This window comes from Ischnura elegans, chromosome 6 (assembly GCF_921293095.1).
Source record: "Ischnura elegans chromosome 6, ioIscEleg1.1, whole genome shotgun sequence".
In the NCBI taxonomy this organism is placed as follows: Eukaryota; Metazoa; Arthropoda; class Insecta; order Odonata; family Coenagrionidae; genus Ischnura; species Ischnura elegans.
In genome coordinates, this window is record NC_060251.1 from 26,322,618 (window position 1) to 26,349,315 (window position 26,698).

At 40.2% G+C, this 26,698-nt stretch overlaps 1 protein-coding gene across 4 annotated transcripts in view; it reads right to left on the reverse strand.

Annotated features, from left to right (window-relative positions):
* LOC124160213 (four and a half LIM domains protein 2) overlaps positions 1 to 26,698 on the reverse strand; it is a 772,571-nt gene that overhangs the window by 561,628 nt on the left and 184,245 nt on the right. The window contains exon 1 of one of the 4 annotated variants that reach the window (XM_046536008.1): positions 21,169 to 21,750. The exons of the other annotated variants lie outside the window; for them this stretch is intronic. Coding sequence (XP_046391964.1) covers positions 21,169 to 21,602 — 434 coding nt within the window. The 5' untranslated portion in view covers positions 21,603 to 21,750. Of the gene's footprint in view, positions 1 to 21,168; positions 21,751 to 26,698 lie in introns of those variants that run through there. 4 annotated transcript variants of the gene reach the window in all.

Genomic DNA, 26,698 nt, shown 5'->3' on the forward strand with positions numbered 1-26,698 from the left:
TTTTCATCAGGCGATCGTGGCTCATAATGTGGCCAACTCAGTTGTTCCTCCCTCACATTGTTAGGATTTTAGAAGAAGCCTATTTCTCCCACTCTTCTAAGCACTTCATCATCACTTACACGGTCGATCCATTTTATCTTCATCATTCTTCAGTAGCACCACAATTCGAACAGTGATATACAAAAGACATCACTCGGCGGAGCGATCCGAAGTTCACGGGAAATAAGCAAATATTACGGCTGCTGACAGTAATTTATCTTCAAGATTATGTAATCTATCGAGTTCATACCTTTTCAATGCTATTCTTCGTGATTGCAAATACTAATTAGCACATATTGAGAATAAATTGATACCTCTGCGCTCATCACCATGCTAGAGACAAAAATAAGGCAACCATTACTGTTTTCTTCTCACTTCCATAGCTTTTTTTAATAAAATTACTATGACGTACCGTGATAAGATAAGAGATAACATTAACCTCTTCCCCCTAAGAGCCGCGCTACAATACTGGAGAGGAGGACTCACAGAAGCAGCATGGAAATGGAAAATGAGATATAACGCCTAAAGCACGTGATTTTAACGTGGTGAAGACATATTACTTCTAAATTGGAAAAAAATAATATGACCCCTAAAACGGTTTCAATTCAAAGCCCGATATCTACTTCCCAACGAGCCGTTCTAAACTGGCCTTGTGCTTCTTTATTAATATTTAGGAGAAATCCTGGTCTAAATTAGATCTTTCAGGAAGAAATCACGTATTTCCCACCCATAAAATTTCTGGAAAGGTGTCGACATGTATTTCACCCGTTTAAATGTCTCGATTAATTTCACTCCGAGAATATGAAATGGGCGAAGTATGAAACGCATGACCTCGTTCACTGCGGCGAAATTTCATAACAACCTCTGGCATTAGATTACGATATCGATAATGGATCCTCATTCGACGTGAAGAAGACCAAACGTAATCACCACGCTCCAGATAGCCTAATGGGCGTGTGTTCATGAATGCCCTTGTACAGACTTTCAGGGATGAATAAAGCAATCAGCAATGAGCAATAAGAACCGATCTTGACATGGATAAAAGCCTTCCTAGGGGCAAGTTCGCCTCTCAAGCCCCCTCACGGTGTCCGAACCGATATATTTCTCAGGCGATTTGCCCATTAACTACGATGGAAATTGAAAGTACCTCCTAGACGCAGTGCAATATGTTCACAGAAGGAAAATTGATAGGTGAATGTCACAGCCAAGCCAAAGAAAACTAAATTGCTAACCAGCTCGAGAGAAAATAAAGAGGCAAAATGAATCTGAAGGTTGGGTTTGAAAAACTGAATATATCGAGAAAAGAGACAGAGAAAAATAAATGATGCAAATGATAAAATTACATTTTTTCAGCAAGTAGTGATAGTCAATATATTTATTTTAAAAATGAAAGAGTAGTTCAGAATCGCGTGAAGCCTACGGTATTTAACTTTTACAATGCAATAAAAACAAACTACTGAAGTAATAAGGATAAAAACGAATCAAGTAGAATAAAAACATATAAAAATGAAGTCTAATTGTTTAAAAATCCATGCTTTTAGGGGAAAATAAGAGGATGATGAACTTAAAAATATAACAAAACTAGAATGAAAATAAAAGAAAAAATGATCCAATTATTCAGCCAACTATATGGAAACATATAAAAGTACTATTATTATAAGTATATCATGGAAAGCCAAATATTATTCCATTATATTGCACCTAAGCATTAAGCTTGTTATCATAGGCATAGCATAATGACTACAACATTATAAGAATTACAGAAACTTTTCTGATCGACTCCCATTATTTTGCTGGGATTATTTTCATTATTACCCCATTATTCTTCTAAAAAATATTTCACATTAAACAAGAGAAATCAAGCTTCAATATAACAGAGTGATTTGAGGGCAGTATTCAAAGTACAGGAGGATAAAAATACCTGCAAATCAGCATTTGTAAAGTTTAAGAAATAATTTCCCATCGATTTTTTTCAAGTAAAAATAGATACGACGCGTCTCTTGAGGAATTGGGTTTGGTCTCAAACAATGAACTCCCAATTCTTCCGTCCCATCGTTGACAGAGTTGAAAAAAACAAGGGATGTTAATGTCGCATCCCGACGCCTTCGCCGGGACGTAACGACAATCGCGAGTCGCAAGAGTCGAGTGGCTGCCTCCTGACTCGCGGGTGTGGTCGAGAATCGGGGAAAATGAATAAAATTCCCGCTGGATACTAGTGAGGGTATTTATTGAGAGTAAAATACAAGTCCCCTCTAATTACTCCAGCTCGTCGAGACGCCGGAGAGATCCAGCCCGGCCGACTCCTCTCTCTGGAGAGAACTGGGGACACATCCTCCTCTTGCGTAGATAAAAGGCCAAAGGGCTCTGCTCTTCATCATGATGTTGATAACAGCCCACCGCCCCCCAAAGGCAGGCATGACCAGAAGCAGGGCCATGTGGGGGTGCATGCAACACCTCCCCCTTTTACCAGAGAGAATCTTCCACACGATTCTCTCGACAAACTGCACACATGCCAAGCAGATATACATACATGTTACACACAAAAAAAAACATGAATGCTGGAGTCACTGATACAAAAGTGAAAAAAAATACACACAGTTAAAGCACTAACGTTTTCCCGATTGTGGCGTATTGCTACCACCCGTTCTCGATACTAATTGCTGGCTTGAACCCGGAAGGGGTACCAGCGGTAGATTTACCGTATCAGATGGTGGACTTTGATGCATTTGGTCTGTAGATGTATGCACCTTACTAACAATTTTTGGCTTAAAGATTATACATAAATCTTTACATTCACGGCGTCCCCTGTCATCTGAATACGGGATCAACCCTTTTAAACAACATTTACAACAACAACAATAAATCATTACAAGTAATATGAGAATCAAGGATACATAAGTAAATGTAGAAATTTTCTTGTGCTCATAGATGTGAGCTTGGTCCCAACTCTCTTTTTCAATTAATTGCTCCACCTCCGAGACCTTTACACTAGCATATTTTAAGTCATCCAAATGCCGAATCAAAGGCGAAAACGGCAAGTTTAATTTTAATCTCGCAAAAGATACTAAATCCTCCTCCGATAAACAGCAATCAAAGGTCAATGAAAGAGGAGGTATCACATCATCCTTGGAATTATTATATTTAAGGTTTATATCACCCTGGAGAATAGCACCAGTGCTATAACCTTTGCAATAGTCATTAAACATTAATTTTCCTGTGCCACTTATGGTAACGTCGTAAGGGTCATCACCCTTACATAGCACGGTGACCTTTTCAGGTCCTGGAGAAACAAATAACCACTCCCTCGATCCTAAACGAGTCCAGAATGTTTTTTCTAACGACACAATTCTTCGATCACAATTTAATGGTATTGAGGAAGCTGATAGAAGCAACTGAGTTTCACAATCATCAAGCACGTGCACAAGTCTTAGTGGGCATGTTTGCTTACACAATCGTGCATTTGCACTCACCAATTTACAATCAGCAAAATCTTCTCTGGAAAGTTTTGTTACATATCTCCCACTTTTATCTAGCAGCAGATACTCTCTCTCCGGCTGGATAAAAATAAACTTCATTGACGTGCCGTTAATCTTAATAGGTAATGGTATTACATGGTACACATTAAATCTTACTAAGTTACTCAAAGGAATTGAAATAACATATCCCAATACGTGATTAGATAGAAATACATCCAGCTCTAGCATTTTGAGAAGTTTACTTCGGTAAGCCACGCTTTGAGGGAAAGGTAGGGTTAGGTCTTTAGGAATGTCTGCCTTATGCTTGTCAAACATAGTCATTATTTCTTCTGGGCTAATAATTTGTGGCTGCAGCACTCCCTTTTGCGCGTTTATTAGTGAGTCTATCACAGCATTATACTGATAGGAGAGTTCTCCGATGGCTTGACTTAACTGTTGGACATGTTCGTTCCCTGATAAGACCAAAATAATATACTTTGTATGATCAATCAGCTCTCCCGTTGTTTTATCAATATAATTTTCTAACCTTCTCAATCCTTCAGAAAGTATTTTCTCATTTCCCTCGACGTCTATTAATGACTGATTGACAGCTGAAATAGTGGATTTCATGAGAGTTACTTGTTTCTTCACAATAGTTAGAAGGTCCTTATTTTCAGCTTCCAGGTTACCTATTTGCCCTGTATAGTACAATGCATCTGCGTCATCCAGGGTCCCAAAAAGAACTTTGCTTACTTCCCCTATAAAATTAAAAAGGCCTCTTCTTCGCCTATCAGGAGATCTCGAACGGGAAGTTAACTGCTCCATTATGTCCTTTAGTTTATAAATTCTATTCAAATCATTTCTCAGTCCATGAAACGTAGTTCGGCACCCAGTCAGATGAATCCACGAAGCATTCTGATATTTCCTGCAGAAGTCTTCAGTTAACGAAGCATAAGTATTTACTACGGCCAAGTTTCCTTCCAGTTGAGTGACATTTACGTAGGTGACTAATTTCCATTCACTACTATACATTTCCGCCTCTCCTTGTGAATCGTAATACAGCCCAGGTGATTGTTTGTACTCTTCTATTCTGTGGTCTTCCCCCTTTCCGATGGTCGCGAGACTCAAACAGAGGAAGATGCAGGCTCCCATCTCCATTTTTAGGATCCTGCGGAAGATTAGAAGAATATCTTTAGCCGGTTGGCATGGACTTTCACCTCCGACCCCCTTCTCCTCCTTATCGTAACATTCACTCCGTCCACCCCTGTGACATCATACGGACCGATCCACTGAGAAGATAATTTCTTTGAACGCCCCCTTCTAACGGCTTCGTCATGCAACAGGACCCTATCGCCCACTTTAAATATCTCCAAGTGAGTAGTCCTGTCGTAAATTTCCTTACTTCTTTGTTTTGCTTTTAGTAAGACTTCTCGGGCCCTCATGTGACTACTTTGCATCCTATCCCGCAATTCCTTCACGTAGTCGTCATACGTGTACGAGGGAACTGAGGGGTCCTTTTGCAATATTCCTGTGTGTCCCCCGAGAGGTGAGTCATGATATTGCTTCAATATTTCTCTTTTTCTTTCCTCGCATGGATTGGCAACACCATCCGTCTTCTCTTCAGCATCCAAAGAGTAAATTCTACTTAACGCGTCAGCATTAGCATTCTCCGATCCCTTCTTGTATACCACATCGAAATCGTATTCCGCCAATTTGATTCTCCATTTCATCAACCGAGAGCTCGGGTCCTTTACATTGAATACCCAAGTCAGCGGCTTATGATCTGTGACTACGGTGAATCTTTTGCCGTAAAGATAAGGACGGAAGTACTTAACTCCCCATACGATGGCTAGCATTTCCTTCTCCGTCGCGGAGTAATTTACCTCAGCTTTACCGAGCGTACGGCTTGCATAAGCCACGGGCGGATCCTGCCCAATGATGCCTTGAGATAATATAGCCCCCAACGCGTAATTGCTCGCGTCGGTCGTGAGAATGAATGGGCGTGAAAAATCTGGGTATTGAAGAACTGGCTCCGTAATCAAAAGATTTTTCAGTTTTTTAAAAACATCTTCTTGCTCGTCCTTCCATTCATACTCTGCATCCTTTTTCAATAAATCATGTAGAGGTTTAGCTATCAGTCCAAACCCCGGTATGAAGCGGCGATAATACCCCGCCAATCCAAGAAATTCCTTCAGCCTTTTTACTTTATCCGGCCTGGGGAAATTTTTCACCTTCTCCACAGTCGAGGGATTTGGTTTGACCCCCGTCTCTGAAATCACATGCCCCAAGTAGTTCACTTCCTTGCGAAGAAACTCACATTTTTCCGGCTGCAATTTCAAGTTGTGTTCCCTTAGCCTTTGGAACACTTCTCTCAAGCGCTGATTGTGCGTAACTAGGCTATCTCCATGCACAACTATATCATCAAGGTAAACATAACAGTGTAACCCTTGTAAACCACTCAATACCGTATTCATAAGGCGCTGAAAAGTAGAAGGAGCTCCTTTAAGACCCATCGGCACTCTTTGAAACTCATAGTGAGCTCCTAAGGCACTAAACGCCGTTTTAAATTGGTCCTTCCGATCCAACGGGATTTGGTAGAACCCACTTGCCAAATCTAATGTGCTAAAATATCGTGCCTTTCCCAATTGATCCAAAATGTCTGTAATATTTGGCAATGGATAGGCATCGCCCACCGATTCTTCATTTAATTTTCTGAAATCCACCACTATTCTCCACTTTTTATCTCCCGTAACGTCAGCTTTCTTCGGTATAACGAGTATTGGGGAGTTCCATGCACTTTTACTGGGAGCAATTATCCCCTCTTCTAGCATTTTCTCCATCTGCCTTTTTACCTCTTCCTTTTGAGATTCAGGGAGTCGGTAGGGTCGAGTATTAATGGCTCCTCTTAAATTGGGAGTGGGAATCTCGTGACTCAACGTCTTAGTGTGCGATAACTTGTCTCCAGGCAAATAAAACAAATCTGCGAATTCTTCGCACAATTCAGTGATCACTCTCTTTTCTAGATCACACAGATGCTCTTGCCTTAAGCAACTCCGTAAAACTTCTTTCCTTGACAAATTATTTTCAACATTGCATTGAATTTCTTTCATATCAGTATCCACAGATTCCAACTCAACAGGGGAAATCTCTACCTCTTGTTCCTCATCGCTGATATTCAAAATGCTTCCAATGCACTCTCCCATCTTCCCCTCCGTCAAAGCTGATGCTAAGAAGACACCCTCTTTTATCTCTTTCTTGTTTATCACTCCCACCCCCGTGGATGCAGTAGGAATTTTTACTCGCACTTCACTTCGGGAGGGTATAGATATTTTTCTAATCTCCTTAGTTACGTCTTCCATGGATTCTTTTGAGTCAAAGTCCATGAGTAGGCCTCTCATGTAGACCCTTTTTTGTGTACAATAAATCACTGCGCCAAGATCATTCAGGAAGTCCCTACCGAGAATTCCATCTACTTCAAGACGAACATCGGCTCCCTCTATCAAATGAAAACCATGTTGCATCTCCTTCCCTTTCGCCTCCAATAATATAGCCGCTTTCCCTTTTGTCTTGATGGGCTTATCAGTAATGCCTCTTAATAGCAAGTAGTCCTCCGGCCAACACCTGGTTTCCCCCTTCAAGGACTCCATTTTAATAATACTCACATCTGCACCGGTATCAATTAGAAGACGCAAGATGCCTCGTTTGCTCTCTCGACTCTGGAAGGTTATCGTATCGGCTACGTCACAGCGACTCGGCCCTTTCGACAATTTTCTTACTTCCGACAGACGGAAGCTCTTATCTCCTTTCCCATTCAGCGACCGCGAGTTATCATCCATAATTTGACGCGGCTGTGGCGATCCATTTTCGGAGGATTTGGCTCTTGGTCTGCGACAGTCTCTTGAAAAATGGCCTAATCGCCCGCAGTTAAAACATTTCACACTTTCTACCTTTTTTATCTCCTTCTCTTTCATGTTTACCTTCCCTTTAAGGTAGCATTTTTGCGCTGAATGCCCAGGCTTGCCGCAATTTTCACATTTAAAATATCCTTTCATATTCCCTCTTTCTTTCAGTGACAATATGGCACTCTCCTCTTCTAGGGCGACTTCTACCGCAGCAGGCAATAGTATAACTTCTCCCTTACTCCTCACAATTGTTTGTATGCGCTCATTAGCCAGCCCTTGAACAAAGCAAGCTTTCGCGAGATGGTTAACTAAGGCTAAAGCGCCGGCGATCTCTTCCTCTTGAGATACTCGTCTGGCCGCTTCCCTCAATTCCGTTTGCATAGAATCTATGCGATTACCCCAACTTGCAATGCTCTCCGTCGGACCTTGCTTGGAGTTAAACATTGCGCATGCGTAATAGTCTAGGGTACGTCTTGTAGCATAGTTTTCTTCTAAAATAGCTCTCACTTGGGGCCACGTGTGAGCGTGATCTCTGACGAGAATTTTTGAACGAGCATCCCCCGTTATCCGAGCCTTCACGAACTTTAATAATTTGTCATGATCGATCGGATTTACTAACTCGAACACAACGTCCACGTTTTCTAAAAACTCCCGGAGTTCTTTCTTGTTCCCGTCGAATGGCTTATTAACAATCTTTATGGCTTCCGAAATACTGCAGAACGTTCCGCGGCTATCAAGGCCTTCTGAGCTAGTCATCGTTGTGACGGACATTATGACAATTAGCAGACAAACTTAGTAAGGGCGATACAAAGGGCAGAGGAAAGGAATCAGGGTGGCTTACTTACAGTAAAGCCGACTTCTCCTTTGTACTCTCTCTCAGTGCAGCTTCCTCTCTAGACGAACCGCTGCGATGAGGTGATGCCGAAATCTCAGGGGTGGCGGCGACTAGTCGGTAGAGCCTCCCCTCTCAGCGCCTGATGTCCTCTGCTTCTCAGTGAGGCTCTTCAGTGGCCTTCTCAGGTCTCCACCCTGATGTCCTCTGCTTCTCAGTGAGGCTCTTCGGTGGCCTTCTCAGGTCTCCACACTGCGGCCTAGACGACGATTCTCGAAAAACCCCACACACCTAACACCAGTTTTAATGTCGCATCCCGACGCCTTCGCCGGGACGTAACGACAATCGCGAGTCGCAAGAGTCGAGTGGCTGCCTCCTGACTCGCGGGTGTGGTCGAGAATCGGGGAAAATGAATAAAATTCCCGCTGGATACTAGTGAGGGTATTTATTGAGAGTAAAATACAAGTCCCCTCTAATTACTCCAGCTCGTCGAGACGCCGGAGAGATCCAGCCCGGCCGACTCCTCTCTCTGGAGAGAACTGGGGACACATCCTCCTCTTGCGTAGATAAAAGGCCAAAGGGCTCTGCTCTTCATCATGATGTTGATAACAGCCCACCGCCCCCCAAAGGCAGGCATGACCAGAAGCAGGGCCATGTGGGGGTGCATGCAACAGGACAGTTTAGGAAATTGAACATTGAATGCGGGGAAGGGGTAAATTCTTTATCCAGGTATTTTAATTAAACGGGTATGTTTTAATTTATTAGTAAAGCTGAGCGGGAATTTTCCACACAAATTTGGATAAAACAAACAGGTTCAACGCAGTCCGTATTATCACCAGGTTACTCCTGGACTGAGTCACTTTGGTTGAAACTGGTTGCTTTAATAAACTTTGTGTGGACATTTCCTGGCGATTTTAACTAAATATGCTATGCTTCCACCCGTTTAACCCTATAAACGATGTCTAAATTCGTAAAGGGCCATTTCATACATCATCTTTACGACTGCACCATCACAAATATAAGAGCATCTTCATACTTTAATTACTGCATAATATTTTCCTCTAGGTCCTGATTTTTATGCTCGATAAACTTCAATTAAAAATTATTTCACATTAACCCTTAAACAGTGACGTGCAATTCTTGTTACACTACCAGTGACGTGCGGTCTGGGAGACCGCAATAAAACAAAAATTCGTAAAAGGTTGCAAAGTCATTTTTATTGCTTAGTTTAATGTTTCTTTTACTTCTCAACTATTATAAAACTTATAGCTAATATTATGTATTCCCAATACGAACCACCTTCTTCAGTAAAAATTATTATTTGAAACAGGATCAAAAAACTGATATAAAAAACACTTGAGTGGTTATTATTATCGTAGTTTTTTAATTGAGTACTAAATTATCCACGTTATGCAACTAGAAATGATTCCTTACGAATTATTAATAATTTTTATTCTTGAAAAATCACTAGGAATTGTTTTTAACAACTTTTTGAATTATTTCCACCAGCATTACGTTTATTGGGTTTTCCAATTTAGTGACGTGAGGTCTCACACAGATCGCTACTAAAATTCAGTTGCAAATTTTCAGAAATAAATAATAAGAACGTTAAATTTTAAGAATGCTATGTCCTTAATATACAAAAGTATGACGCACACGAGGATTATACGTATTTTGTAATATCAGTTTTGAAAATATTCATAATTTTAGAAACGGAGGGGTCTCCCAGACCGCACGTCACCGGTTTATGGTTAAATAGGAATATACACCATCGCTGGCTTCCTAATACCACTTACTACACTACTGACTTATTTCTTGATGAACTCCAACCAAAATTTATTTCACATTGAACTAGAGTAATTTCGATTATGTACTATCGCTGACTTACTAGTCTAAATTCATGATAGTAAAAAGTACAGGAAGTAGCGGTTAGAGGCATTTGAGCGAATGGTTATCTCATCGCATTTCTCAAGTACACAAGTTGAAAAGATGCACCACGTGATGAGCAGTTTTGGTATCTAACAATCAACTTCAATCCGTGAGAGCGTTTAGACAATAGAGGACGAAATAGACAGCTTAAGCGGTGATTTGTCTTCCCTCGTTGGCCTCGCATGCATGCCCTCTGACAAGCAAGTAAACCGGGTGTTTAATGGATACAACGGGGGATGATGGATTGCATCGATTGTGGAGTGAGGATGGGTCCCTGTTCTGCCGAAGGCAAAACATCGAGAAACAAATTACACAAAAAGTTAGCGGCGTTTGAGATTTTTCACCAAATTTTTCTTCGCCTATTCAGTCTTTTTAAATCAAGAGAACAAGTAAATTGTGAACACAATCATAGTCTTTAGAGGAGGCGACCGGTAATTGAAGTATTTTGCGCCTTACGTTTTCAGTTACTTCTCATGGAAAGTGCGTTTGTCTTAAACGCTTCACGGAAATACGTTGGTGAAATCACAAACATGGTACAAATAAACGCGATAGCAATCAATATGATGGGAAAGAAATCAACATACTTAAATACAGTACGAACACATGTATTCAGCAATTCCAAGCTCAAGTCTCACAAAAATTGTACAAAACGATAGACCTTCGATTTTTAATGGTATAATGGACGGTTAAATATTACATATTTATAAAAATAATTCATGAATGGAGACAATGTATCCAATTTCTGATAGACTGATATCAAACTAGAAAGTGTCAAAGTCATCCTAAAGGTACAACCCGCTGTTATCGCTAAACTGTTAGTCATAAAAAAATCAGCTGACGCCAATTTCTAAGCTAACGACAACTAGCTAATTTCGATCTCATTACACAAATCAATCAGCAGAAACTGCCATCGATTTATTCTATTCTCCGATGACCTATTTTATTTGAGCTAATATAGTCATGCATTCTTCAACAACTCCAAGGTCTTGGGATTCAATTTCTTCTCATGAATGTTAAAACAATTTACTTCCAAGAAAAGATTTATAATTTCCCAGCTGCAGCAGCGAGGCTTCAGCTACTACCAGAAGAAAATTTCCGGGCAAATAGGAGAATTAGCATGGAAATACCCGTAAAATATACTCCATTGGTTTCCTCGTAAATTCGATTAAACAAATCGAATTTTCTTCGATTCGATGATTCTCTCCTTCATGCAATGATAAAACCAGATCGTTGCAAATTTCCCACCAGAAATTGCTTATCCATCACGATCTTCCACGAAGTACAACATCGCCTATAGTTTAATCACTCATAATATCGAAAGCATTCTATGAATACACACACTTGGAATACTCTTGCCATATGGCGAAATTATTCAACACAATTCGGTCAAACAGTTGAGAACACTTCCCCTCAAATGAATTTTTTACATTATTTGGTGGGAGCTAACTCTTCTATGTTTTATACTCCAGCATTGCATCTGGTGATGGTATCGAATACAAGTTCCTAGCAATTGCTAAAGGTCCAAATTACTGGGACTGTTACCCGAGACTGAAATTTGCAGAACTGCTGCACGGAGCTGTACTCTGATAGCTGACTAACTCAGCCAAACGGATAGGTATTGGAAATCGTTCCCCCAATAATTAATATAGGGCAATAATAAATGCTAAGTGTAATCGCTAAGTTTTATATCAGTAAATAAAGGAGAGAATCGATTAACTGTATAAAATCCAACTTGTTTTTTCTTATTTACCACGAAGCCAATGGCATTCATCTATGTTAAATATATCCTAAGTCCATTATCTTATTTTTCCTTCTTTGGAAACGGCTGATGTCCTAACACTCCTTATTACACGCCTATTAATTAAGTCCACTGGCGGGGAAGTTTGCAAACGTAGGTATTCAAATTCACTCGGGAAGACATCATGGATGTATCTATTTTCGAGTGATGAAAACTTCCGTAAAATTCACCCAATCACTTAGAAAATATTAGTAATAATTATAAAATAATTATGTTAGTATTCTACCGATTAAGGTAGGTTTCTATGGAGTACTAAACTCGTATTCTGGGAGCCTCCCTTTCCTTCAATCACTGCCCTTTTCAATTCAATGTAAGGCCTACTCTCTTTCAACCTATTTAAAAATCCTATTCTCTCCCTTCCTCTCCCTCGTTTACCAAACATTCTACCCTCGAAAAACCGTTTTCAATATCCCCTCCCCGCGAAGTATTCGCTCCATCCATACACTCTGTCTCCTCCGCATCTCATCTAAAAGCTGCCTCTCCTCACCCACCATGTCCAGCACTTCGTCTTTCCTCCTCCTCTCTGTCCATTTTACCTTCTTCACCCTTCTCTACACCCACATCTTGAATGCCTCAAAACTTCTCTCGTCTTCCTTCCTTAGGGTCCAAGTTTTCGCACCGTAAAGAGCTGCACAAACTGTTCACTAACCTTTTCTTTAAACTCTTACATAATGATCCTCTCATAAGCTCCTTCCTGCTCATGAACGCCTCCTTTGCTGATAGAACTCTCTTCCTGATGTCCTTTATAAAATTATATTGACAAAAAATAGCATCAATTAGAAAATGACAAGTGACCATAGTTATCCAGGATACATGCTCTTAAAGCACACATATTGCACACTACTCGGCAATAGAGGCATGAGCTCGTCATATTGCATTCCCCACGATTTGGCACTTTTTCTCGCAGCAAGGAGGCTGCGGTGGCGACTCAGGAGGCAATCCCAGGCAAATCGTGACCCGGTGAAAGTTCGCACGTATGAAATTCGTGACAAAGCATTTCACTCTCGGGGCACACGCCGTGTTAGTGATCCTCCAAATACACCCCCACCACAGACATCATCAGCGGAACGGAAAGCATCGGCCGAGCACGAAGTCACGCGATTAATGACGCACGTTTTCTTAAGCAACCTCCTTTGAAAGAAGAAATCTCCACCCATAGTCGACAGCATAAGTGCGATGGCATTTTCCACTCCCATCCCTAACCATCCAAATGCCAATGCATCTCGCACATGCATACAGAAGCAGTTTCGCTGTCCTCGCGTCTGAATTTATGGTCGGCTTTGAAGGGAGACGGCAATCCAGTAGCGATCCGTAGACACCAGATATAAAGAAACGAAATGTTACCACGTTATTATTGTACTTAGACTTCATATAATCATTGTGTTGACTTCATAAGAGTACTCGTTCATTAAGTCGTTCTCGAAAAGTCTTTCTTTGAGGGAAAGAATTGCTCACAAAATAGGGTGGTTTCCTATTTTTTTATTGCCTTAATCGAAAGATTGAAACCCCTGGAAAACGTATTTCACGCTTTTAGATTTTTAAATGACGATATCTATTTTTCGCGATTAAATGAAAATTGAAAATTTTCAAGCGCGCGAAAACGCGACGGCTAAGTATTAATGCTGGGAAAACCCCGTGTGACGTCATTCTGGTTCCCGCTGTCGCAGTGTGAGGTGACCTTGGGGCGAGGCTTTGAGCGCTGATACGATGCAGGCTGCTAGCAGGTAGCAGAGTACCCTGCTAGCTGGTAGCGATTGGCTTAAATAAGGATTATTAATACCCTATCAAACGAAGGAAACTTTCCGACCATAGGCAATTTTAATAGGTTATTATTAAGAGATGTTTCCCTGAGCTCTGTGCCTCATTCATAGGTACATTGGTAATCTCAGACGATGTAAAACTCCTATCTACTCGTATAGAAACTAGGTCCCTGTGACGTCACGTTGAGTGGCATCGCATGGGCGCCAATCTGGCCTTTTTCAAATGAGGTTAAAATTGACCATTAACATTCGTCTAAACTGGGATTTCTAAAACCAAATAATTTGAATATTATGAATACACCATTTGTGGGTAACGAATCGCAATGAATGCCTTTCGTTTTCTTTGATGAAGGAAACTACCCTATTGTCGACAAAAACATGCAACAGTGTGCCCATGCACAAGGGCGAGCAGTACTGGAAACGCGGCAACAAGCACACATGAACATTATTGATATAATTGAGACCAGAAGCCACGCCTCTAAAGCTAAGGCCGACTATTCAAGCGATATGGAAATCCAACAGCGAACCATAAGGATGGGAGTGGACGAACAGAATATAAACGGTTTTATTCTAATCATTTAACGTCTACATTGAAATCAAGTACGCTGAATTTATCGCGGGCATTAGATATTTCTACTTTTTTTAACTAAGACTAAATAAATCACGCTCAAGTTTACATTAATACACTGCTTATAACGTTATCTGTAAGCATATTTTATAAACCCACCGTATAGTTTCTGCATCAATAACTTCGCTCATTAACATTATTGCTCTAATTGTAAGTTTCTTCGTGCGTGAGAAAAGGATGTCCATATAGTTCCCCTAAGGACAAGTAAAGACTCACTCTCACGTCTAAGAAAGCCGGAGAATGCGATTCAGTTGTAAATATATCATAGATATGAATATAAGTCGGTAATCATAATCAGCAAGCCCAAGAACAATCCCAATGCTGATTTGAAGCATCCCTTCTCTTATCAACAAATCTTTCAGCAATTTCATAGTTCTCTTATTTTCCATTCTTCAACACTAACGTGGCAATAATAATAGCAACTATTTCCAAAAACTAGCAACGATCTACAGCTTATTTTGATAATACTTTAAAAGGGAGCTATGTCTTCGTAATGTCTCCATACGTTGAATCTTGGGTCGGTAAATTTTATTTTTAACAGTGAACTGACAATAATTTGTATCAAAGGAACAGTTTCAGGCGTATTTCTGTGAACATTTTTAATATTTAAGAAAATGGCATCACTTAGTCCTATTTCCACCCTCTTATATTTATAGCGAACTAAGTTCAGCACATTATACCATTTTCAATTTCACCATGAAATTGTCGTTATGTCCAGAAACCTAGGTCAGTCGAAATATAAGAGGGAATAAGACAGTGATTTTATTGCATCAAAAATTGTATTCAAGCCAGCAATGAGCAAATTTTACTTTGAATAACGAAGGCCCGTACTCCGATATCTCTGTTCAGCAAGCAATGCATACATCAGAAAGTGGAATAGACCGAATGGACTAGATGAGGGGATCCCCAAGAAAAGCGAGTAAGCGATATAGAGCGGCCTCGCCTCACATCCGAGGCCACATCTCCGCTACAACTGAACATTTCACAGAGAATTGAGTGCGGAAACCACGCCTATTAATCTACGGCCGGCATTCTAGCAAGCTGCTCATATAGCAGCGACATAAAATCGAAACTTTCCATCAACAAAACTATCACAACTACAAATCAAAAGTAGAGAAGTTTCCACGTCAAAAACGTATCGAATCTCTGGAGATCGAACAAAATGCGTCATTGATAACGGAAGCAGGTGATTTAAGGGCGTTTTCCAGGATATATCGACTTATCTTAAACCTGAGAAAGACACCAGATTCTAGTTGGCCATCATGAGCATTAGGATTCAGTCTTTCACCCGAATAACGCAAGGATGTTAACAATTATTCATATTCGTAACAATTATACATAAGGCTGAAATCCAACATAAAAGGGCATCATTTCCAACCTTAAAACATGCAAAACTTAAAAATACAGGAGGCAAAAATTTTCCGCCTTAGTTTGTGGAAATCTGAAATCGTATTCTCAGGTGTTAGAATGTAAATAGGACGACCTGACATTTATTGATAAAATTATAGACAAACAAAAATACGCAATAAGTACAACTTCAGGCTGTGATTGGTGTAAAAAGAAGGATTTTCTTAATACCTGCCGCAGATGAAACTATGAAGAGGAAAAAATAATATCGGGCAATTTTAAAAAGAGGCAGGAGCAGCGGAAAATGCGAAACTCATTCAAGGCCAATGTGGAAAAAAACATGCGCTGACGACATCTAAATATGGCAGGAAATCGTGATTGCGGGTAACCATGTAATAGGCACCAGGAAAGAGAGTAGGGTGCAAGAAAAACTGGAATATTGTCGGAAACAAAGATATAAATATATTTTTAAATATCTGCCAATGTAATTATACTGATTATGGTCAATATAGAGGTCCCCTAAAAATCAATTTTTACCTACCACGGTGAACCATTTTGGGGTCAATCACGTGAAAATTTTCCTCTCAAGAAATAATTAATCATTACGTTTTATTGACGACTAGAGTTTTCACAATTAATACCACCATCAGGTCTTCCCCTAATATTTGTCACCTGAATGTTAGATGAATTCTCAAAAGGCACTCAGTCAGTAAAACAGCACCAGTGAAATTAGCAACAATTATTAATTCCAGTACAGTGAGTATGTACCGTCATTGCCTTTGAGTTCCACAGCCACTTACAACTTCAAATTTATACTCATTAAGACGTATCATTTCCGTATAAATTTACTAAGTTTAATTCCGAGGTAATATTAATTATCATTCACCATAGTTAAAAGGAAAGTTAACTATTATCCCAAACCCCAATTTCAATTTAAGTACACATTCTCAAAGCAACGCGAAGGAAGTTTGAGTTGTGAGGATCGTGAAGTTCTTGGAACCAATAATAAGCATACACATTCCCTCAAACAATGACCCAAGGTCTGTAATTGTTTGCTAGTCGCAAAAGCGAATCAAGATAAAACTTTCTCGGAACATGACACATCCAACTTCCCCAGGTATCAATACGGATGTGAACTGTGAGTACATATACAAAATGTCCTACCCGTCACAAAGGCTTTGGGATTCGCACAGGGGCATGGCGTACAATTGGGTGATGAGCAAAGTATTAGAAAATAGACATGAACACATATTGATAAAACCAAGATCACCATAGGAATTATTTCAAAGAACCTATGCATTCTTAACATGGTTGATGTACACTTTCACTGCTAGGTAGCATTAAATAATTTTAGTACAAAAATACCGACAACTATTACACGATACATACTTTAAAATTTCCTGCAAAACCATTAAATTTTTCACAGGGAGATGGCTTAACGCCAGTCCCACCTGCTGAAAATATAAGAGATTTGGTACGGTCTCATTATTTAGAAGTAATAGTAGTGGTGGTGTCTAGCAGTGAATGACGTCTACACCACAAAAGCACCAGCTTTCCGTCTCCCATTTAGACCTGCCGCACCATCCACAAAATTATAGATGTCGCAATCTGTTCCATCAATTAAAATCATACGATCCGAGGACTGACGAAGTTTAAGTCAAAATAATGTCATAATTGAAACGTCGAACGTATTAAATAAAATATGAAACCCTTAACAGATATTACGTTGACATAAAAATTTCATAATTTCACTGCTCTTTTCAATTAGAGTCAGTAAAAACGGTAACGCTAGAAATTACACTTTGAATACTTGAAGTTTTGGTACAAAAAATGGCGCAAGCTGACATCGTAGCAAAGGTTAATTATACGCAGCAAGGTAGCTCTAGAGTACGTCCAAGGACTTGTCCAATGGTTACTTCTTATGAAACTTCAAGATATATCTTCTCCGACAAAAAATGAAGACAGCACAGAAATAATTATAGATAACCACTTCGAATACTTGCATAGTGAAAACGAAAACACTCAGGTATCAAAATTAAAAGTGTTCTTAATTACAGCTTATCGGCAAACAACGCAGTACCGACGTGTTTTAATTTCTTTGTTTACCGACGGAAATTATCCATGCAGTCATCGAGAAACATAACCTTCCTAAAGGAAATGATCAGTAACATTGATTGGTTGCCATGGGACACAAACAGGAAGGACGGAAAATTTATTCTAGCGCGGCGGAGTGAGAAAAACGAATCCATTTAAGCAAATTAACTCCTGCCGACAGCAAAAGCACATCATTGAATTTCAATGGGCGCATGCAAACAGGTACTCCGCATAATGCGACAAAAAATGCTTAATAACGAGAAAGAAATAGCGTTTCTTCGTCGTCATGGCAGCCACCAACCTTCGATGAATTATAGACGTGAGGAATAAGGTAGGAGACTCGGAATACTTTAAGCGAATGGAGAAATAAACGGTAATAAGGAAAGGTTCAGACTAACACAAGTATAATGAAGAATCCTTGACGTCGCTGTGCAGTAGCCAACATCCAAACCCGACTTATTGTTTAAGACAATGCGGCTATTACTACCGAAACTGGAAGAAGTATATTATGCCGTAAAAATAGATTCAGTTAAGTTTATAACTTTCAGTCAATAACTTATTATAACTGTTAATTTGCATACGGTTCGAGACAGAGTACCGCTAAAATTAAAATCACGTGTATCTGAAAATAAATTGAAAACGGTGGACGTCTCAATGAGAAAATAACCGCTGATATATGAGCACTTTAACAAGGACATAACGCGTGATAAAATCCACATTTGCCGTGGAATTACTCAACTGGCCTTCGAGTTCCGAGCGTTACACAACATAAAAACTTCTGACCACTTGGACAGATCTCTGAGGAGTTCGTTTCCTACATTACACCGAATAACAGTAAAGCGGTAACCTAGCGTTAAATCACATGTCATAGAGAGTATATTCATAGATTAACCTAGATTCGGGCGGAGAGTAATTATAATTCAGCGAGAGTCGGCACGTTATTATGTAACAACATAACATCACGTAGAGAACCTAAGCATGAATGGCGAGGCAAATAAACCTACTTTTATCATAAAGAAAGCTAAACCAGATCTTGCCCCTTTTCGCTCATGTACGGCGGCAAAGTTATGCTCAGTGACGGAGAATCATATCAAAGATGTTCTTTGACACTTTACAAGTTTTACAGCATTTCTCTTAAAGTCGTTACAAAGATAATTCTAAACTCTATCTATGCAAATACATTAGCTAAATTTATGCTATCCCTTCCATTCAAGGCAATGCCGGAAAATATTCTTCAATTAACAAATTAGCTAAATTATATACGCTGCACCGAAAAGAGAGTGGTTAAGAAACAAATTATTCATACTTATTAAAATTATGAGCTCCCACCTAATCTTTTCGCATAATTTTCTATGAGTTTCACAAATTCATTCTTCATCTTATTTAATATTAAAATTCATCGCAAAAACGGTTTTAATTGATATATTATTCGATATAAAATAAAACCCAAACATCGTCGAAAGACTGAGGTTATTCAGTTTATATTTAGTTTTAGTTTTTTCGTATTGCCGTATGATTCTTTTGTTACCCCTATGTCTATTGACAACTGACTTAATTGATTTATTTATTTATGAATACGTTAAATGTTCATATAGTGTTAGAAGATGAAATTAAGTTTTTTCTCATATTATTGTATGATTCCCTTGCTACCCATTTGACCATTGTCAACGCACACCTTGTAATTCAATACTATGCTCTAAAGGAGTTCAGACTCCCAGAAAAATAAAAAAAGACTGAGGTTATAAAGAGATACAACATTGATGCAAATAATGTACGAACCATGTTAGAGGCATTATTATATTAGGGAATAATTGTATTGCAGATATTCCGAGCCTGTAATCACCGACATTTCAGTCACTAAGTTGATAGCGAGATACACACAGATACAAGTACAACAGAGCCATTCACACAGCTTTTACATACGAGAAGATAAGATCAGACGGACTGACATAAAAAGGAGATCCAATCCAGATTGTTCGGAGATGACGGGCTAGTCACGACAGGACGATGTTATAACCGGAGCCGAAGGAGCCATAAAGCATATGTGCGATTTACTTATCATTCCGATGATATTAACAGGAATATTTCTATGACCATTTGGGAATACGACCGTGATTTTCACGTGTTTCCGTTATTCACTTAAAAAAATACGTATTGAATTGTTCATGCAACTACGGCAACATCAGTCAATAAGTTAGGACGTTTACGATGAGTCAACTAGACATATGCTCCCAAAATAAATAGTTTGGAAAACCCTACAGTGACAAAAATGGTCACAAAATGATGAAAAAGTGAAACATCGGCCAAATCTAAAAACCACAAAGGCTGATAGGCATGATAATATCATAATAACTCAGGGAACTCATTCAATAAGTCATGGAATATGAGGCGAAAAACACTTAAATGTCTCCGAAACTCTCGTTTCAGCATCCTTACAGGCTAGGAGATGCGACGGATCATTCGAAATCAACATTGACTCAATCAGGTAATAAACAATGAATGATTGCAAAGGCATTGTAATTAAATGATAAACAATACGATATGGAAAAAAATCTTTCGGGGAAGATGTCCGGAATGAACTTAAATATCGAAATAAAGTTTTGGGTACATGGGAGGAAAGACATTATTTTGTTCAAGTTCCATGTTTAAAGCGTCTTCCATTACAATTTTGAAAATTTTTACGATTCCCAAGAAGTTCGCTTGCAAGCAGCAAATATATCAGCACTAACTGCCTAAACGGTACCATCAAGAAGGATATGATCCACACACGGTTAGTGATTTATAGAAATCTTCTCAGGCTCGTCTATGAGAAGTTTAATCCTTGAGGTATCATGGCCCCCAATTCTTGAGGCATCATGGAACCAACTGTCGAGGGACAATTGGATGGTAAGAACGGAAAAGGGAGACCTAGAAAATAGTACATGGAACAGTTAAATAAGGATGTGAAAGAGAAGAAATGCACAGGCGTGAAAAAGACCTAACAGAATTGAGTGAAGAGCTGAGTCAAAACAATTTTAGGACTGTCCACAAGTGACAATGAATATCCCGGTCGGAAGCCCGATAAGATTTTATTGGTTTTCGTCAACTAAAAAACTCCGGCAAGCTGTTGCAAAAGTAGCTCGCAAAATAACTGTTATATTAAACTCAGCTTAATAAACACAATGGTTCACGGCATTTATCTACCAAGTATTCCCATTATATTTCCAAGGCCACTATCTCGCCACTTTCTTATTCTCTTCCCCTCGTCAACACACTTGAAGACGGCCACGAGAGCGAGGCATTCCGCTATGAGTACCCCCTCCCCGTTCTCCACCCCACTACTCCTGCCCCTGCAAATCGCAATCCGATTGATGGTTGGCACGCGAGCCCGCGCGTTCATCTTACTTTTCTCCGTCGCCGCACTTCCCTCGGCGGCAGCACCCGTCGCCCACGTGGAGCTCATCCCTCTGAGCCGGCTCCTCGCCACCGCGCGGACTCTGCGACCGGCTTCCTCGCCGTCTTCGCCGCACGGCGTAGTTGCGCTCCCTCGACGGAAACCTCGGCGTCTTCTTCTTGTGGGGGCTGTCGGGCCCCGGAGACGGGGAGGAGGAAGAGTCGTCTTTCATGGATGAAGAGCGAGAAGGGGTCTTCTTGACGCTACCGCCCTTTTGTTCTTTTACAACAGGGCCCACGCCTTCCGCGGGCCTTTCGTCAGCACCCATCACGCCCATACCGCAAGCAAGCAAAGAGTTTCCAACCTCAACAATGCCGCAAATTGTAATGAAATACCGTAAACAGTGGCGTACTTCAACTCTGAACGCAATAATATGAGGTGTCATGCAACGATTGTAGTCATAGCTTCGCTGACAGTGTGCCTCTTACGACACAATAAATGCAAATGCGCGTTCAGATAAAGTAGGGGTATTATCCAATAACAGCAAGTTTTGTTCAGCTGTCAACAAGGGAGTACGAGATGGGCACGCTGTTACGGTCTAGTAAGCAATCGTTTTAGAATCAATACACAATAATACCAAGTGATATCCAATAGATTTTGTTCAGCTGACAACACTCGCCAAAGAAAAATGGCTCAGGATTGTTGACAAATGCCTCTTGCACAACACTAATCACTTATTCTTAAACCAAGACACGAAAGTAAAGTAGTATCATCGGTAAATTGTGATATCCAATTCAAATGCAGGGGTAATATCCACACAAATTTGCTTAGAACTTTCAACACAAAATCGGGGCACAACACTCGAGTAATCTCGCCAAATGGCACACTGGGCTTAAAACTTAACTCTAACACCTCACACTACCGTAGCCACTGGAAGAGGAGCAGAAACCAAACTTAAAAGCGAATGAAGAACTTCAAACACACCACATTTGGACATATCCTGCCAAAACCAAACCACTAGTGAATGCCACGATGGACTCGAAGATGACACTATCCAATACGCAAACAAGCGCAGTCGTGCGGGCGTCGAAATCGCGAGGACTTAATCCAGGAAGACACTAATAAACAAAAGGCAACACAAATGATGCTGGATACTCCAAAATTCCAGCGGAATCACCGAGGTAACTCAATCGACGGAACCTTCTAACAACAGAGAAGGAGTCCCACCTTGTCCCGTCGGGGACTTGATCGCGTGTACGGGCTCCCTGCCGACGAGAAAGAAACGTAATCCAACGAATGCGCGGTGCCGCTTTCAACTGTTTTCACGCACGGGCAAAGAAACGCGGGAGAGCCGGCGCAAGACGCTCTCTCGGATGTGCTTGCTCTATCTCCTTCGCACTCGCACTGTGTGACGGAACAGACAGGCTCCCTCTGGCACAACTCACAAAAGCGACAACAACACGAAGACAACTGGCTCGACTCTATATTCTCAAGAGAGAAAGAGGATCGTCTTCCCCAATGTGACTACTGGCTTCTTCCCCCTCCCTCTCCTACTCTAGACCAGCTGATTGTGAGGCAGACGGACTTACAAGCAGTCACTTGAGAGAGAGCTATGGTTCAGGACGGTCGGGGTCACGGGTAAAAGAGGGGAAAACACGTTCCGATTGGCCGGTCTGGCACGATAGTGAGAGTGAAGGGAGGGAGAGGAGGATGGAGGGAGAGAGGCCTACTCAGTGGAGGAACTCGGGCGGCACGACTGCTGGTCGTGGTGGAGGAGGAGGGAGGGGAAAAGGGAGGGTGTCCCATGCAGCGTTTACGTACTTTTCGAGGGACGGGGAAGTGCTGATGCATGCAGCAGCAGAGGAATAAAGTGGAGGAAGAAGAGCCGGCGAGATGAGTTGGGTACATACTAATGATGGATCGTTTGCATTGATTCGTTCAAAATAGAGGAAGAAGAGAACATATTCAGTGATTTCCCGGCGAATTGACTGCGTGAAGAGTTCTCGGGATCGCCACCGGGTCAGGAACTGCATAATTGCCGACGTTTCGATGTCCTACACGGCCATCGTCCTCAGGGCTTTGACTCACATCTTCATGGAGGAAGATTAGTTGGGTACACACCAACGATGGGTCGTTCGCGATTGATTCGTTCAAAGTGATTGAATCACCGAGTGGATCAAATGACTCATGAGTCATTGAGAGAAAACAATTCGATCTTCAATCACTGAAGACTTCCGGTAACACCAAATCGATCATTACAATTACCAATTTGGCACTCATGATAAACTCCAGGGTTTTCTGACTCATTAAATTTTAACTGTACAAAAAAATTTGGAATTTGTTATCAAAAGAAACCGAGTGATTTGCACGCTATGAAGCCAGAATGAAATAATGAATCAAACTCACAAAAAAAACGCCGATATGCTCAATTTTTCACAAGCTGGATAAGAGTAACAGGAAATTTTCAATGTCGCGTGATGCAAGATCTCTGATATATCTAGCCTTTTGATGAAATAAGAAAAGGCAAACATCAATATTTGAGCGAGATTAGTCGAAGATATTTATAGCGACTATTCTTTACGTATTATTCTAAAAGCACGGAGCTTAAATTATATGCAATAAAGGAAAGGAACAAAACGGATGATTCGCGGACTACTTGATGAATATCAAATCGAGCTGTTCGGAGTTAATTTTGTGAAAATTTTCCATTATCGAAATAACACAAAGCTTACCAAATGTAACTTATGAATGATAATTGTCACATCACCCGGGTTCCGATACTTTGTACCATATGCAGGTGATATTACAGTGATTCATTCCAGTAAATAATCTAAGAGGCTTCATTAAGACTCCTTTGCTTTCACCCATTGGAGTGTACATTGATTGAAAACATGCAGTATCACCTGAAGGTAATTCAAAATATCGAAATCTGAGTCATATCATAATTAAAATACATACGATAAATTTTGCAAGTTTTGTTTTATTTCCATCCACGAACATTAATTTGGCATAATGAATATTGACAAAAATAACGTATTTTGTTGGGTCATTCCCTCCTCCAGTACCTTTCGCAGGGTCTTATTGGCTGTCCAAAACCAATATTTCGAAGAAATGCTTTAAAAGGCAGCGATCTACGCCATAAAATATCGCAGGAAAAAAATTAAATACCTTCGAGAGAATGCGTAGGCTAGGACTCACAATGCAATTGAAAAGAATAGAATCGCTGCAACGCAATTATTTAGTAAATGGTTCGAGCAGAAAATTCTGCATGGTATAGAGGACATTATTTATATTAGTTGCGTATTATTACAGTTGGCAAAATAAAAAAGATAAAAAAAGGTGTGCTAACAGAGATGAACATTGCCTCAGGTAAGATGTAACGATATAATCGAATTGCCACGCGTTAGAATAATATTATTTTTCCAAACGCCGAGGAAATATCCATATAGAGAAGCTAATTTGGCTTTTCAGCATATCACTATACATAGAAGACAGAAGTGATAGAAAGAGGTGAAGAAATAGACGGGGAACTCTTCCCAAGCAAGAGCCACTGATGACTAAAGCGTAAATTGGACATTTCTCAAAACTTCAGAGACATCAACGCACTTTTCACAGACAAGATTTACCTCACGTTTTTAGTATATCCTTTCACTACCATTTTCCAAACTTTTAACAGTAAAATAGTATTTTTTTAGTATATATTTGCATTATTTCCGGGCCTGTAAAACCGCGAATGAGATTATGACAAAAGAAATGACAGAGGGGAAGGCTCCACAAACAAATCTTTTGCAGATTAGAGACAGAAAAAATAATCGTTATCTCAGGTCTTAGGATCAGGTTTCCTAATCGAATGGTGATATGAAAAAAATAGTAGTTTACCTTTGAAAAGAAACCTGACTGGCAAGGTTCACCGTGCATTTGAAACTAAAATATAGCAGTATTCAGAATCTAGTGTTGTTCAATTTCTTCGAGTGACCTGGATGGGATGAATCTTTAGGGGCAAGCATATGTAATTTTGGATGAAGGAAAGTTAATATAATCCGTACAATGTCATCTCCTGTTTACTATTATGACACTTGCATGAAATTTACAGTAAGAAGGCTTCCATGTTGAATTTCCGTTTCACACCCGTCGTTTTCAGTCACAAGGTTTACAAATAAACTAATAATTGGATTAAGTTATAAGGTACAAGCTTCAACATGGCGCCGACTCCTTGGGGCCTGAGAGGGCCCGAGCCCCCTCAAAAATTCTTTACGGGTGTGAGGAATAAATATGTCAGACTTGTCGATTTTCCCCGGAGTGTCCAGATATCGAGATATGGTTATTAGGGCTCTAATGTTGATCATAATACTCTTCTAAAATGCTTAACAAACTTAAAACTCACTACTTATAAAATTTCCCGGGGCAAGATCCCCGGTTTGGGCCCCCCCAATATTTTTTGTAAGTCGGCATCCCTGTGCTTCAACAACATATTTGTGACAATAAAGTAGTGCGGGTCTTATTCAGGAGCCTCAAATGCTCAGAAAGGAAGGATATAAGCAAATGGTGGGCGGATATGAGTTGAAGAACGATTCATCGGCGTAAACCAAATGGCATGGCTTGAATCAACGAAATGAATCGAAAAGCCCACCCCTATACCTGAGAGTTGCATGTAAGAAAGTGAATCTAGGTGAAAGACCCTGACCTACCAACGGGAAATCCAGCGTCAACTTTCGAGGACAGAGAAAGCACTAAAAAGGCTTCAAATGAACAGTAAACAAACACGGTCCACTGAGGAATGCTTTGTTCGACCGTAGTTTTGAGATGCAAGAGCTAGGATGTAGAAAGGGGACAAGCGGAGGAGGCATCACATCCGGATAGAGAGAAAAATACCTCGTTCCACTTCTACCTCACCTGCGATGGTGGAACTATCAACCAGAGAATGCATGTTAAATTCAATCATGGAAGGATTTCCTACTCTAGAGATGCAAGGCTCGTAACTCGAATACCATGTTTACTTTAATATAGTGGGAACCCATGTATTACCGAATCTGAGAGACACGGATGGTAAAATAGTTGACTTGTGGAATGTGGTAACATGTCTCATATTTTCGCTTAATTGAAAAGAAAAAGGCGAAAAACTCACGATAGGTCTTAATTGAAAAGAAAAAGGCGAAAAACTCACGATAGGCGAAAACTGTATACGCCTTTCAGCCAATTTTAACTAATATAATTAGTGAACCTCCGCTATTTGATTTCTTTAGAACTTTTAACGATGTTTCCGGAAAACCTTAGCTATTTTCGTTTCCACTGTATCTATCCTTCAATTTTAATGAAAAGATTTATAATGCTGATCATCTCTGTAGTTGAAAATGAAATGGATCAAACGACATAGCAGTGAGGAGAACATAAGAAAAGTCTTATAAAAAACCTTAATATTAAGACGGAACCAGGAGCGCAGCTAGGAATTAAGGCTGGGGGTGGGGTTTAGGTAATCTAATACCGGGATGTATGGAGGTATGATATACCCACCAGGATAAGCGGTAGGTGCGAGATTAATAA